Source organism: Pituophis catenifer, unplaced genomic scaffold (genome assembly GCF_029215685.1).
Source record: "Pituophis catenifer annectens isolate HBS135680 unplaced genomic scaffold, rPitCat1.0.hap2 SCAF_4, whole genome shotgun sequence".
NCBI classification, from domain to species: Eukaryota; Metazoa; Chordata; class Lepidosauria; order Squamata; family Colubridae; genus Pituophis; species Pituophis catenifer.
The window spans coordinates 38589235-38606230 of record NW_027256884.1 but is presented as its reverse complement, the minus strand read 5'-3'; the positions used below and the strand labels follow the sequence as shown (position 1 = coordinate 38606230).

Sequence of the window (16996 nt, the reverse complement as noted above, 5' to 3'; positions counted from 1 at the left end):
AACAAACATACACATCTCTGCAAATATTTTCCCTTATCAGCAGAAATTACTGTGCTGGAAAGAGCATCAGGAATCATCAATCCTTGCAAATTCAGGAAATGTGATGCATGGTTGAGACTCATGAATAACAAGGGCAGTTTGCAAACAACTTTTCGAAATAATCTGCATTAATGTTGAACAGTTGATACCATTAGAAACTCTATAAAAATCCCAGAAGAGCAGGAGCCTAGACTTATTAGTTACACTCTTATATATAGCATCATGTCCCATGCTGAATTGCCATTACCTTAAACAGTCTTGATTTCATGAAATGAATAAATACAAAGTGCAGACAATAATTGATTGACTTCTCCCTGTAGATCAGTTTCTCAATTTGGATCTACCATTGAGAATGGACAATCATGGAAAAACAATGGCAAGGAAAACAGTCAACTTCAATTGTTAAATTGTTAAACCAGCTGCAACCCCGAACAGAGAAGAAGCCTAGCTTTGGTGACTCACATGTTGATAGCCTCCAGTTTGAATTATTGTATTAGAAATTATGCCCTGTGAATAGCCCGAAAGACAGTCTAAAGCTTGCAGCTGGGCCAGAATACCCAGCAGCATGGATAGTGTGAGTATCTCTTGAGATTTGACAACATCCATTTGACACAACTTCAATGGTTGCTGGTTGCTTTTTGGGGCCAATTAAAAATGTTTTTAATGATGTATAAAGCCTTACACAGCTTTAGATAAAGGATCTTGCAGGATTGCCTAATCCCACAGTCTGTCTTGCATGATTAGATCACTGCAGCTCCAGTAGTTACATTTGACACCAAAATTAGCTGTGACTGCAGCAGCATATCCATGCAGTAAAAATAAAATAATTCTACAGTTATTTATGTTTCTTTTTTTCATGTTCGGATTCAAGTTATTGAACAAAGTGCCACTGGAGTTGAAACAAACCCTTTTCTTATTATACCCCACAAAACTTCAGAAAAGGGACTCGAACAGATAAAAGCATTTACCTAGGTTTTAACTGTTTTAACTCTCTTTTGATAGCTTATATTTCTATAATATAAATATAAAGCGTCTTACTGTTTTAATATTGCATTAACTTTTGTTTTACATTGTGCTTTTGTTTTAATTGTATTTCTGGGACATCCTAGGCCACTGATACGATTTAGCATACAAATATTCTACATAAATTTAGAAATATGTAATGCATAAGTGGGAGGACAGGCATCTCTGTACAATGGAAACACCCAGCTTTTCTATGTCTGTTGTTGTACTTGTTTTTTGAAAGATACTTTAAAACTTACATTCAAAAATTTGTCAATAAGGCCAAACAAAATTCTAATTTGATTAGATAGTTCTACTTAGTTTAAATTAACTCAAGTTAATTGGATTATCCCACAGTTATGTAATCAATTATTTCTCACTTTCTAATACATGTAAAAGTACTATTTGGTGGTATCTGTTTTAAAAAAAAACTTCTGAAAATTGTCTCAAGGCATTAGGGAGCCACATGTAGCTCAGGAGCTTCAGATTCTGTACATCGGCTTTAAAAAAATATTCAACAGACCTTCAAACCAAAAACTTGATCATTACAGGAGTCTGCAAAAATCACTTCTCAGGTTGGCAATGGTTCTGGAGACCATTACGTAAAAAGTCAGATGCAAGTTTTTCTTTTACAGGACGATCATTAGAAAGAAAATAAGAGGTACTAATACATCAGGCCAGATCAGTTCTAAATTGAAAGAAGTTCAGCTGCTGGAATTCTAACTACATCCCTCTGAGCTCAATAAATACTACTAAATATATTTTAAAGAATCTTGCTTGGTCAATTTTTAGTTTTTGCTAAAGAGTCTAACAATTCTGGCCTTGGTTCAAGGTAGATGCTGGAACTAGTAGTCATTAGATTAAAAGAAGGCTGTTTTATACACATGTCTCAGCTTCCCAAGGCCACCAAGTAACCCATGGGGTAATCACTAATTTCTACAGCATGGGACGAAGCAGACTAGAGTTTAAATTATGGACTGCAACGGGCATTCAAATTATTGTGTTTTATTTCATTCTTATCTGCCATAAAGAATGTGAGAAAAACACCGCCAAATTGTATTCACAATTCTGCCAAGTTTAGCCAAGAGCAGTGGACAAGTAGGACTTTGTCATTACTGCAACTATTGACCATGTAAAAATTTACTTGTTTTCCTTTCTTTTTTCTCTTTCCTTTTTATAACCTACCCCCTTCTGGCCTTTTCAAAACTTTTTCTGTTTTAATTGACCTTTCACAAATCCTAGCCATTTCTTTAGGCTGAAGAACTTGAGTTGGTAGAGACAGAAGCTGCAGGTGTAACACAGTGATAGTGAGAGTTACCATGCCATTTCTCAAAGACCTATTTGTATCTGTAAATTTTATATACTGTAAGTGGCTTTTGAAATCTTACAAATCTGTACTGAGGCAGGGATGTCTCCTCAATTTCATGTTGATCTCAGTTCTCTGCCCTAAATGAGCATATATGAAAACCGTGATTTTATGGTGATTTTAACAATTTAAATGATGAGTACAGGCTAAAAAAAAATCCCTTTTGATCATTTTATCTGTTTGAAATGGTTAAACTTGGACATTTCTTTAGAGGTTAAAAATAGCACACTGTCAAATGCAGACCACGCACAAAAGCAGTGAATGTAATTATGGTTCTGCTAGTATGGTTGAAGTATGGGGAGGACTAAAATCCTCTGTGCAATATAACTTCTCTAAAGTCAGGAAAAGGAAACCCTAAAATATTGTTTTTCAAAATAATGAGGGGGGGGGGAGGAAAGGTATATTTCTTTGAGGAAATATTAAGATTGCTAAAGCTTATGTTTCTTTACTCTACACACATTTTTATGTTTTCTGTTTTTCTGAAAACATAGATTGTAGAATTATCCAAAGATAAAGAATCCAAGTTAGTGAGAAAAGAAAAATTGCAATGGCTCCATTTCTACCTGAACTGCTGACACTTTCTGATGAAATCCTTTATTACCTAAACAGCTAATGCTTTGTAGAGTTTCCTTGTAATTTTAATTCTATTTTTAGCTTCGTATAAGAAACAATTAGACAACAAAAAAAGAACAAAAACAAAACAGGAAGAGGAGGTGTGACCTAGAACACTTTAATGATTTCCCATGCTTAATTCAGCTTTTTAGTTTTGATCAATTTAGTGAAGTAACACTTACAGGGAGATACCTTTGTTTGATCTAGCACATACCAATACAAAATATTTTAACACTTTTTTAAAAAGGTTATTTACCTTAGAAAAAAATAACTGAAATCTAAAGCAGTATGGTTTTCATCCACCAATTACCATGATTAATTGATGAAAAGGTTTTAGAGTAAATATAACATTGTTCTGATAAAACAATACCAATTCCCATGGAAGCATTCAGTATATATGAATCTTATCCCATCACAAACAACTATTATGTCCCCATAGATGACATCAGTTATTCACTTATGTGCAGACAAACTGACAAAGAGAAAAAGCTGTTTCATATATTGAATTTAGTATGGGAACGTATCAATTGAACAGAATTAGTGTGGAATGACACATACAGAATGCACACGGGGGCACGCACGTAATTCACCAGTTAAAATTTCTGCAAAGGCAAAATTTTCAGAATGGCATATTCTTTATATGTTAAGTGAAATGTACACATGCATAATTGTCAATGAAAGGTGAGACAAACTGAATCCAGACAATAATCGGATGCCTGACTAACCTAATGTTGTTTGATGTTATTAGTCACATATTCATGTCAGCAGCTAACCCTCATTTCAAAATATAATGAATTGATAAATCACTTTTTAAATCACTGCTCAAATTTTACCTATAGTGGCTACACCCTATTTGGTGTTGTCTCAAAGAGACGTCTAAGCCTTTCACAACTTAACCAACTCAAATAGAGACTACTTGTTTCATTTTAAGGAAAAGTAGATGATCAATGTATTCTCCAGCAATTTAGACATAAAATTGAGAATCCTGTAAAATGTTCCTTAGTCAGAACTGTTTCCCTGAGCAAAGACTGCACTGCTCTCAAGTAAATTTTGGATGGAAAACCCAAGGATAAGATTCAAACGTCATAACAAAGATTTCTCATAAATTCCATTTTATTGCTATGATATACCACTTCCCAAATCTCACTTGTCTTTGACCCAATATAGGAATGCTAAACAGGAAGAATATCAAGGAAGAAATGTATCTCTGTTATCCGCACAGCAAACTTATGACCAGGATGGGCAATTAATTTTCCCAAAGGGCCACATGAGAAACTGGGAATGCTGTGGAGGCCCATCATGCCCAATCCTCAATGCTACCTTTTACTTTACTTTTTTACTTTTATTTGATTTGTATACTGCCCTACTCCCGAAGGACTCAGGGCGGTGAACAGCCAACAATAAAATACATACATACAAAATTTAAAAAGCAGAAATAAAATTGAATTAAATAGTTTGGCCCAGACAGATTAAAACCCCAATCAATTTAAAACCAATTTAGACTTTAAGTATTAAAGATATTAAAAACATTAAAATATTAAAATTGTTTAAAAAGAGAAAGTTAGGCCATCACACCACTTCCCCACTACCAATGCTACTGCTGCCACACCGATGCCCCACTCCCACCATTGCTGCTACCCCATACTGCCCCACCAATGCTGCCAATACTGCTGGCCAAGTTGGGACCACCTGAGAGCTGTAAAATGCCCATGTCTGCTCAGGAGGGTTGAGCAGGCTACCGACAAGGTCCAAAAATTGAAGATGAGTCTGGAGCCCAAAGATATGTATTCCTATTGCACTATTTTGCCATAATATTTAGCTACAATGAGATAAGTGAAATTTGTAAAGTTTTGTTGAATGGGTTGATTGAAAACAACAAACAGTTTGCTCATATAAAATGTCTTGGAGCTTTTAGATGCAGATCTGTCATTTAAATGTTTAAAACACCATCATGTGTTTTAAATATCTACAGGTAATTCTCAATTTACAACCACAGAATTTCCATTGCTAAGCAAGGTGATTGTTAACTGAGACGCATCCAATTTTGCAGCTTTTTTTTGTGCAGTTGTTAAGTCAATCACATGCTTAAGTAAATCTGGCTTTCTCCCTTGACTTTGTCGGAACCTGAAGTTGAAGATTGCAAATGGTGATCATGTGATTCGACAAAGTTGCAAACCTTCGTAAATACATGCTGGCTGTTAAGCACTGGTATTTTGATCACATACCCTTGGGGATGCTGTGACAGTCATAAGTGCAAGGAGCAGTCGTAAGTAACATTTTTCGGTGCTGCTGTAACTTTGAACAGTCACTAAACAAATGGTTGTAAGTTGAGGACTACCTGTAATGTCTTCAGAGGCTTCTCCTAATGGGCTTCTTTAATAAATTCAATTAAAATTAATCAGTTGCTTTAGACTTCAAAAAAATGTTGGTTCTGAAGCAAATTCTCTTTATTACAGATACTTTTCCAGCAATATGGAAACAGGGAAAATATTTACCATAGGGTACCACATTTCTGCAATTGTCTCAGGAACCTACCAATGAGGAAGCATTGTGAAAATTATTGGGAAAGTTTTGCTTTTAATGACTTTGTTCCTAACATAAATTTGAACTGAAGTAAAATAAACAGCAGAGGTTACCTTTTAAAATATGTGTTTTAGAGATATGTACATAACCTACAGTAGGTAACGGAGCCAGTATCATTGGCCTTGAAAAAAGCTAAGGCAGGGCTGGTCATGGCTGGGCTCAGATCCAGAACTAAAAGCTTACTAGGAAGTAAAAAAAAAATCCCATATATTCTGAGAAAAAGGCCATGACAAACTACTTCCATGTTGTTGCCAAGAAAATTACATGAAATGTCTGTGTAGTCACCAGGATTTGACATCACCTAAGATACTGGGTTTTTTTAATAGCTTGAAATAGACCAGCATTTTTAAGAAAGAAGAAAGTAGCTTCCACAAAGCATTGTTTACCCGCAGGGAGGAATAACCATATATATATATATAACTTGATTATTGTTTTGGACAAATATAGTTTGCAGGTTTTAAAACAATTTTTAAAAATTTGAAAACTTTCTAATTCAAGGCCATGTAGGATATAAGAATTCCTTATGAAAATTCAAAAATCTCCATTCGGCTTTGAAATTCACTGATTAATCAGTATTTCCCATCTTAACATGCTTTATAAGACTGAAGTAAAGAAAAAAAATAGGAAATTATCCAAGATAAACAAATTTGTTTGTTTTCTTTTGTAGAAATGAGAGATGTGTTCTATATTTCATGGGCTAATGGGTAGCCTGGCTCTACCAGTTAAATTATATCTTTTTCTCTCTTATGCTTCCAGCATCCAAAGGCCAGCCTCAAGGTGTGTAAAATCAATTAGGCTTTGTCACCTATTGCTTTGAAGGAAGTTAGATGTTGCCAGAATTGAACCAAAGGCAATAGAGGTAGAATAGACAGCAGATTTCCTACCAATTGAGATTTATGCCAATTCAAGAGTACTTCATCCCAGCAATGGGTGAAGGACTACCGGGATAAAGAAAGAATGGTGTTTTGCTTTTTGAAGCGCTTCTTTCCATTTCTTTCTTTTTGCCTCTATCATGAAAATTAAAATTAAAGCTTCCTTGCATGTTTTGTTTTGCTGCAAAGGACTAGCACAGGCAACTGTGCTAGTCCTTTGCAGCAAAAAATGCAAAATTGCTAAAACAAAAATACACATTACTGTGTATTTTTCTGTTTGTTAATACTATTTCATATCCAATTCATGACAGTCATACTGACTATTTCTCAGAAATTAAAAGAAAAGGATCCAAGTGCAAAATGACCTGGATATGCATCAGAATTAAGTCATGGGAGATCTGACCAAGACGAAAGGTCGATTTGCATTATATCACTATTCTGATCTCTTCTTTATGACAAAATCTTATACATGCAGATCTAGAAAAGCAGATCTATCCTCACAACCTTCATCGGATTCATTTCTCCTCTAAAATCAACAGAATTCTAGGTCACCTTAAGGCAGAAGTTTTAGTTTGCTCTTGCTTCATAAACACCCAGGGAACATCTGTTTTATGCATGAAATATCTCTATGGCGTGGAAAAATGGATAGTTAGATTGGTGAATGTTTCTGTTTCTAATTTTTCCACATAGAGAGAGAGAGACAAATTACATAGGAGTAATTGTGTAGGTTGATTATAACAGGGACAACAAAATATATTTGACACATTGAAGGCTAGTCAACAAAGTTTGCAATTATTCGGTTAATCATCAGGATAACAGGGCCAAATAAGTTTGCTCACAACATATCAGATATGGACACCAGAAAACCTTCAAAGGTTGCCTTGGATTGTAATTTTTTATGGGAAATATAATTACAATTTGAAAGGCTTTTTGTTACATATTCACACAATGAATTTTTTTAATCTCTTCTTTTCATATACTCTTTTTCTTCTATGTCTCCCCCACTGCTTGTAAGTGAACCACTCTGGAAATTTGTTTTGTGAGATAGATGATAGATAGATAGATAGATAGATAGATAGATAGATAGATAGATAGATAGATAGGTAGGTAGGTAGGTAGGTAGGTAGGTAGGTAGGTAGGTAGGCAGGCAGGCAGGCAGGCAGGCAGGCAGGCAGGCAGGCAGGCAGGCAGGCAGGCAGGCAGGCAGACCTTTGAGTATCCTTTGTATATTATTCACTGTCTAACCTCCAACCTTTCTAAGTAGGGATGAGAAAATATTGCTGTGTATTATTTTGCCTCCTTCCTTAACTGTCAAGAAACTTAGATGCCATTCTTGTTCCAAATGAATTTGTGTGTGGATGCCCACTCTTGAAAACCTACCAGTATTGAGTGAGATAAATTTTCTTGTATGGTGGAGATTAAAAATAAAAGGGTTAAGTAATTAGCTGGAAACTTCAGGGCTAGCAAATTTTATTGATCCTCAAAACTAAGGGCATAAAAATGTCCTTAGTTCCAGAACCTCCAGTTCCAGACATAGGGATTTAGGATAAGGAGGGATGCTTTTTTAATGTGGAGACATGCTTAACACAAAGTCAACAGATGTACTTCCACAGATAGTGCTTAGGTATAGATGTCGGACCCATGTTTAGATATAAGTATAGATATAGACCCAGGAACTCTTCGTCTGCTCATGCTGGTTCCGAATAGGAAAATCTTGGCAGCAAGGAATTCAGCTTTCAATCCAAAGTTCTTTACTTCTTTATCAATATTTCTGTGGCACTGTCAAGTCAATATAGACTTCTGTCCACTCACCAAGGGAGGTCTTAGAAAAAGATACAGATGTGCATGATTATGTCCATAAAGTCTCCAAGAATCAAATTCAACTTGAAGGCTTTACCTTTATAGATATACCACAGGTAGTTTTGCTAGTGTTTGTGGTGCCTCCAAAACAAGGCATTTAGAAAGCAGCAGAGAAGCAGCTTTGAATCTTCAACTATATTTTCAACTACACCAGCCTGAAAATGGTATTTTAGTGCCCTCCTACTTAAATCAATGGAAGATTAAGAAAAAAAGAAACCACCACCACAACAAAAATCTAAAAAAGACTATTTTGATTCTTGCTTGCTACTGTCGGTGTGAGTTGGTAGGTTATCAAATATGGCAGCTCAACAGCACTGAACATGGTAATATTCTTATGCCCAAGTCCAGACAAGATTGCTGTTTTATATAATTACTGTGCTTTAATTTTGCATGATAACTAATGTAGAGATACCCTAGATACAAGTTTACCACATGGAGATTACATCCATGCAGCTTTTTGGCAGCATTATAATTTATCACTGCCAAATTCCAGGAAACATTGAAACAATCAATAGGTGAGCTAACAGACATAAGATTTCCTAAGAATGCCCCATTCAGGTTCTAACCAGGATTAACCCTGTTTAGCTTCCAAAATCACCCAATATAAACTAGGTGCTAGCATTTTCTGAGGCCTTCATGATAAATCAAAGTAAATTAATAACTTTTATTTTAATTGCTATGATATTAAACTTAACTAAAATGAATATGGGGATATTTTTTTCTAGTGTTAAGAAATCAGTGTTCATAAAATTAATAGTTAGCATATATGTTTCAATTCTATAACACACTCTTTCTTTTTTCAAAGCATTTATTTATTTCCAGAACTTGTATTTTATTGCTTTTCTATCCTAATTGTTAAAATAGACTATCCTACAGTGTATACATTCACCTATGAAATGAAGACGCATTTCCACTTACTACAAAAGAAAACAAAAAAAAATCATATATTGCATTGCTTACAATACATTAGTTTTCTGTTTACTACTTTTACAAAATACACCATAAAACAAAAAGTAATTACTGAAATGTCAGGATGTGATAAATGGACACAATTGGTGTCAACTGGTGTATTGAAAATGCTGCTTCAATTTATTAGAGCAACCCTTATGAAGATCTATATGGCTTTTCTATGGAATCCCCAAATATTTCTCAAGGTAGTTACTAAACTGCAGCTAAAAAGAGAACCAAATTCCTTGGCTCAGTTACACAAACTTTCACAAACTCCTGCATTGCTCAATTGCGCATCAGAATAGTCTATAGCCAACAATGCAGTGCATGGAGAATTTCACTCCTGGAATGGATTAAGAGGAACTGTTTGGCAAATGTTATCCATTTAAAAATGATTTTGCTAAAGACTTTTAAGTACAAATAACATACACTACAATTGCCTATCTCTGCCAAGCTGATAAAATACTGAAAAGCCTCACTTCCTTTTACTGTTCTTTATCAAAATTTACGCAAGGACACTTTTAACTCTTTTATTTAGGAATCAGTCTTAACTCATGGTGACTGCCTAGACAAGGCTCTACAATTTTCTTGGCAAGATTTCAGAAGTGTCATTGCCTGCTTCCTACTGTAAGAGAAAGTGGCTACCCCAAGGTCACCTGGTTTGCTTTGTGCCTAAGGCTGAACTAGAATTCACAGTCTCCTAGTTTCTATCCTGATGCCTTTACCACTATACTAAACTGACGCTCAGTATACTTAGAGGGAATTAGGAATAATCTGTTACATTTCTTATTATGAATCACTATATTTGTTACCATATTAACAGTGCTACATACTCCAGAACCTAACCAGATTTTAACATCACCCAGAAAATGTTTGCCTCTATTAAAAATAGTTTACTGGACTGTTTCAGCAAAAAAATATGTAACTATATTTATTGTTCAACAATTTTAAATCAACTGCTCCTTGTCCAGCCTTGAGCAGCTATTGTCAATAAGCATTCTTATTCTAGTTTTTAAGATTTCCTCTTGAAATTTGTCAACCATACACAAATGTCCTCTACTTTTAATTCCTTTTGACTAAGTACATTCTCTAAAGAACAAATTGTTCAACACTCCAATTGATTTAAAAAATGGCAAACGTACTCAAATTTAAAGTAAAAAAGGTATTCAAATAGTGAAGTGGAAGAAAAATCAAATTCTCCTTTCTTTTTTGCCTTTTTAATGGTCACAGCAGCTAACAATTAAAATCAGTACAGAACTGAAAGTTATGACTTCTTGTAACATATCTTAGTAATAGTGGTTTGGTGGGGCTGCAATGAAGACTTGATAAGATACTTCTAACCTTCAGTTTTAGGTTAGGTAAAATGACTTATTAATTTTTTTTTAATTTTTGTGTAATAAAATTATACATTTTTGTAATCACATAATGCCAGTAGTATGAACGGGATGTGGTTTATTACTCTTTCCAGTTTTGGGGAGAAAAAATATTATTGTCTCTGGACCACAGCTCACCTCAGACCACTCTTCCTGAACTTTATTCATTTTGCTTTTTCACGGATACATTTTTCTCTTGACAACCATGAGAGTGATCTTTCTTGTCCAGTTACTGTATTTCTTTTAAGCCTATGTTTTATTACATGTATCCCTTCCCAGTTCCTGGACAAATGGAAGATGACTCTCCTTGCAAGAATACAACTAAGCAACTAGACCAATAAACTATATTCAGCTGGGACCAGTGATGGCAGTTGAATAAGGACATCGTACCAAGGTGCACTAACAATAGAAAACTTTGCTTGATCTCATGATGGCTTATTTCACTAACTCTCAAACAGGAGCTTTCTAGTAGGCTTCCACTGAGACAATAGTGTTCAGCCACTTGACTTTCATTCTATCTACTTTTCACCAGCTGAAAAGTCACAGGACGAGCCAGGTGTAATGAAAATATGTTTACCTTTTCAAATTATCTATCAACTTATCAAGCGATCTTTATTATTCTTTTAAACTATTATTTCCATTAACTAGTGGGGGAAAAAAGAATTTATTTTCAAATTAAAAGCTCTTCAATATATTTCTCATTAAAACATAAAATTCTACTAAAATTCTTCAGATTATAAAGCCCATTCAAGATCTTCCTGCTAAAAAACAAAGACAGCAAAAGTAAGAATGCTTTAAAGATTGTCATTTTCTTTTCTATCACACAATTCAAGTATTCTCTAAGGGGTTTGTGACAAGTATCAATGTAGAGAAAAATGAAAAGTACCTGAAAGGAATGGAGATGAGGAAGTGAGGAAAGAGGAGATTGTTTAAAGCAATTAGAACAGACTTGGTTATTTCACAGCCCCCAGGCCACATCCAGTCCTGTCCAGCCCACAGGAGGTTAATCAGAGATTAGAAATCAGTATAAATAAGAATACACCATGCATGCAATACAACTGCATTGCTTTTATTTTGAAGGCGACTGCTACTTTTTTCAATTTACATATGTGCACACCTACACACCTTCACTGTAATGTATTGGTCCTATTGGTTTGGCCCTCCACAACAATCCCAGTTTCACAAGTGAGCCCCAGGGAAAATTAACTCCCCATCCTTAACTTAGAACATTTTGTGTTAACTTATAGAACAGTCCCACACATATCTAATTAGAACTGCATCACAGTATTAGAATTTTTTGCAACATTCCTTTCAAGTAGATCAAAGTGACCTCAGAATTTAAGTGTGTACAGTTAGTCCTCAATTGACAACCACAATTGAGCCCAAAATTTATGTTGCTAGGTGAGAAATTTGTTAAGTGAGCTTTGTCCCATTTTATGACTTTTTTTGTCACATTGATAACTGAATCACTGCAGTTGTTAAATTAGTTACAGGGTTGTTAAGTGAATCTGGTTTTCCCATTGACTTTGCTGGTCAGAAGATTGCAAAGGTTGATCACATGACCCCAGGATATTGCAACCATCATAAATGCGAGTCAGACGTCAAGCATCCAAATATAAATCACGTGACCATAGGGATGCTGCAATGGTCATAAGTGTGAAAAATGGTCATAAGTCACTTTTTTTTAGTGCTGTTGTAACTTCAAACAGTCACTAAATGAATGGTTGAAAGTTGAGGACTACCTGTATGGAGATCTACTAACATCATTTGTTTAAGGCTTATTTCTTTTAATTATTGAGAAAGGCAATGGCAAATCACTTCTGGAAAACTTTGCCAAGAAAACTGCAGAGACTTATCCGGGCAATCTCTGAGAATCGGAAATGATTGAACAAAAAAAGAAAAATTAGTGCTCACTGAACAACATCACAACTTCCTTCCCTCAACCTAAAGCTTGACATTTGGCAACACTTTTCCATCCAGATGATTTATATGGTAGCACTGACTTTTGTAATCCCAATGCAGTAAAATACTGGAATGCATACCTAAGGTGTCTTAACCAGAAATCAGTGAATATCTATCTTACCATCCCACAAATCATTCATGTTTACACCTGTGCTAGGCAAAACTCAAGCAAAATTCACTGTTCTATACATAAAACACTAATTCTCATAGTTATTAAGCCTTTGTCTTCTTACAATTTCCATGCCTTCTAGCCAGACTTTGTCCTACCCCCAAGAAAATAATCCTGATTCTGGAGAAGTGGATAGAAATGCTCTCAACAGAAGCAATGAACACAAAAGGAAGTTGGTCCATTGGTATTTTTTGTATCCTCATTACAGTGATTTACTCCATCTCTGTCCCATACTGTTTTCATAATCACTACAGTAATACATTGCGAGAGAACAGAACAGAGAGAAACTGGGCCAAATGTAACTGCATTGAACGTTTGAAAATCACCAGAGCTCATCACCAGAAGAACAAAAAGTGCATTTATAAGCAACTGTCACTAGTAGGCAACAAGTGAAGGATAAGCTACTAAAACATCTACTACAAAACTTGTAACAATTTGCTGAATAAGTAGAGTGACCATATAAATATTTTAAATGAATAAAAATAAAAAATGTGATACATATATTCAGAGAACATGCATCTTTTGGTAAAGTATCAATTTCCTTTCTGGACAGGAGGGAAGTTGGAGAGAAAGCAAATGAGCAAGTCATACTATTTTGTTTGCTATAACTTCCAAAATACAGATTACCTACTACTTAACTAACATTCTGTTTCTAATAGCTACCATGAGCTAGGTACATCAAACAATGTTGGCGTAGCAATACTAATACATATTTTATTTGATATCACCTAGTTATATGAATTACAATATATCTGACTTGCTTTCAGAATATGCCCATCTTATTGAGAAAAACAATAAACAGTTTGTCCCAAATATAACACTCTGCCATTGAGGGCCATAAAAGATATTAGAATATTTCCCTTAGGTCTTTTTTTATTTTTAAATAAGCCCTTGTTCTTATTTATATTAAAATAAAAACAAAACTTTGAAATGCTGCAGTTTGGCAAAGATTTACTAAACTATACTTTTAAAAAGTGATTTAGCAAATACTTACCCAAAATGACTGACTAAATCCATGGAAATACAAAGAAGAAAGCAGTTTTTGATCATGATAAAATCAGGAAGCATCCCATTGTCCATTCCCAGTGAAATTGTTAATAGAATTGGCTGACTTTGTTGGAGTGTGCCTTTATCACCTTTGCTCTGGAGCTGCATGAAATAAGAGTGGCACACTGTAAATGCTTAGTTCAATGCAATTAATACGCTAGATTTCAAGCAATACATACTACAGCATTTGTCCAATCAATCAAGGTTCTATTCAAGGTATCTGGATGACCAAACCAGACCAAGATGATGTAAGTCTCATCCTATCTGAACGATCCATATATTAATTAAATCACCTGGTCTGCCGGAATCCCAAGTACAATTAGATCTTTGGGGCTACCTAGATGACTATCCAGACATACAATATAAAAGTTATGTCTTATTCACATCAATCAGGTAAATAAGAAATGCACCCTTTTCTGATTGGAACGTCTATTTCTACGGCATGGCTGTTTAATCCATCCCATGTGTCTTTCTTTCTGTATGGATGCTGTGTGTGTGCACACACTACCTAAAAACCATTCTTTTGTCTTTCTTATTTTCTCAGTTTTAGAAAGGTGGCTCATCTGTCCTGAAATTCAGGATGCCAACATATAGCGTTGTCTTAAATAAAACAAAGGCCATACTGGTATTTGCTTTAGCAATGTATTACATAGGAAGGGTGGGGAAAGGAGAAAAGGACAATACCTGATCCCAAAATTGAGTGGCATTGCTTCTGTACTTGTTTGATCCATAAGGGGCAAACTAATTGTAACTGGGTTGCTCAGAAACATCTTAATGGTTCCAGAATTGTCATAGGTTGCTGGAGATACTATGTACTGAATGCAAGGGATGTGTGCGCGAACGGGTTTTTTTTTTTTTTTTTTTTTTTAAGTGATGTGGCAGCCATCAATCTCTGGAAATCGCCAAGTGACAACAGAGATTGATGGAAGGACTCGGCCTCGCTTAAAAATTAAAACAAAACGCTTTTCCGAGCAGGTTTACTTGTCGGAGACGTTGCCTCGCTTAGAAACGATCTCCAGTTCTCTGTCGCCTTCACACTCTGGAGTCGTGGGTAGGCGCCTTCATACACACACCCACACATACACACCCGCGCTCTGCTTCGCGGGCACCCCCTTTCCCCCTCCCCCCTTCACCCCCCTCCCTCGGCCAGAGGGAGAGGGCTTTGCAGAGCCGCAGCCTTCCTAGCCTTCTTTCCTAGCCCTCCCCGCGTCCTAAAATTCACTTACCCGCCTCTCGCCAGAGCTCTGGCTGATCCCCTCCTCGGGTTATGCTCTCAAAATCTCTCCAACACTTCCCCCGCCGTCCCATAGGGACGCACCTCCTCGGACCGACCGGGAACAGGCTGGGCCCGCGGCCAGATCCAGTCCCACAATCCGGTTGGCGGCTTTGGGGTATCCTGCGGTTGCACCTGCTGTTGGTGCTGCTGCTGCTGCTGCTGCACCCCAGCGCCCAGCGCTGCAATGAAGCCGCCCGGACGGCTCACTCTTCCTGCCCGCCAACCTCCCTCGGCCCCCGCAGGCGCTCCCAACTCCTACAAACTCCTGCAGAAGTGCAACTCGCGGAGGGTCGCCGCCATCCCCAAGGGCGGCCCGGCTGCGCTCCCCCTTCTACAAAGGGAAGAGAATGGCTCTCCTCAGTCGCCCCGACCAAACCCCCCCCCCCCACCACCTGCCTTTCCTCACCATCCGGAACGTCGAAGAGATTCCCCAGCTGGCGGAGGGAGTGGCCCCTTCGGAACCCAAACGGCCCTTGGAGGAACCAAATTTGCCTCAAATGCGCGGAGCTGGTCTCTTGGCGCGCGCCCCTCGCCTTCGGGCCGGAGGAGGTCTGCCGGTCGCAGGCTCTGCCCGAGTCCGCACCTCCTCTCCTTTCGTGGCCCGCCGCCATCCCCCGACAGAATAGCGCAAATGCTGCTCCCGCCAATTCATCACCCCGGGAAAAAAGATGGGTCGCCTTACCAATGGCTCCTCCGCGCGAATTGCGCCTCTCTCCGCAATCGCTTTCCGCTAGGGCTGCCGCCGGTGAATTCGAAGCTGCTCGCTACTACCGGTGACAAAACATCTTCGCTCCCCCCAGCCCTCCCCCCCCCGAAGAAATCCCGGGAAGGGCGTTAATTGCTTTGATGCGAGCGGCCTCCCATTTTCCAGGGCTCCCGGCGATTCCTCCGCTCGCTTTCCTTCGCCTCGGATCTTCCCCGATTCCCGCTAGCCTTTCCCTCGTACTCTCCACATGGCTATTCCTGGACTGGCAGAAGGACGGCTGCCGCGCGGCGCGGCGCCGACAGAGGCCGCTGCAAGAGGAGCAAAAATAGTTCATATTAATTGCTGCGCCCCTATTTTTACATACGTAAAAGCTGCTTAGCCAAGCGCTCCCGAAGTGCTATTGTTTCTCGAGGACGGAGGATTCCGAAGGCGGAGGGTAGTTTGTGCACCCTTTGTTTGGGATTCTTCAGTTAGGGAAGATCCAGGTGGACAGGACCGAAGGGTGGTTTTTAGGAATCCGGAGCTTCCGGACCGATAGGTACGGATAAGAGAAATACTATAGGAAATCAGAACGCTCGCCCTTTCGTGCTGGATTTATGTCGTTTTCTTACGTCCTCACACGATTGAGGCTGTTCGCTCTTTGGGGTGTGTGTATGTGTGTATGTGGCATAACAAGTCTGTGCTGTCAGTGGGATAACGAATATCCCCAGCAGATTGTTGATCAGATTGGTGGATTGTCTTGGGCAGAAGGAATGATTAGTGAAATGATAACAGCTTCCCATTCCCAAGCAGTTGAGGGAGATGGAATTCCATGAATGTATGTTAAATTGGAATTTGCTCTAAATTACTTTTAAATAAACTCTTAGAATTTAGTTCTAAGTAAATATTTGTAGCAGTATTCTGTCATTCCAGTTGCACTTCAGACAAAATTCGGGATGTAAATTTCCAAATTCAAACAAATCTGGACACACTTTTTTCAGAAGTGCAGCAGCTATAATTCTATTTCTTCTAGGTCAGAGAGGAGCAAAGGACATTGTGAGCCACACGCCCTACTCCAACAACACTACATCATCCCTTTAGTACAGGACTTCCTGGGTCACCCTTCCTTTGGGATCATGCAGGGTCTGTTAGCAAGAAGATTCTTGAGTTTCTTAGAATCCCAACTCTTACATCTCTTGACA

The 16996-nt window shown here is 37.7% G+C and overlaps 1 protein-coding gene across 1 annotated transcript in view; it reads right to left on the bottom strand.

Annotated features, from left to right (window-relative positions):
* GABRA5 (gamma-aminobutyric acid type A receptor subunit alpha5) overlaps nucleotides 1-13929 on the bottom strand; it is an 80603-nt gene extending 66674 nt beyond the window's left edge. Inside the window, exon 1 of the mRNA XM_070942656.1 lies at nucleotides 13781-13929. Coding sequence (XP_070798757.1) covers nucleotides 13781-13866 — 86 coding nt within the window. The 5' untranslated portion in view covers nucleotides 13867-13929. The remainder of the gene's footprint in view (nucleotides 1-13780) is intronic.
* Nucleotides 13930-16996: the final 3067 nt, after the last annotated feature.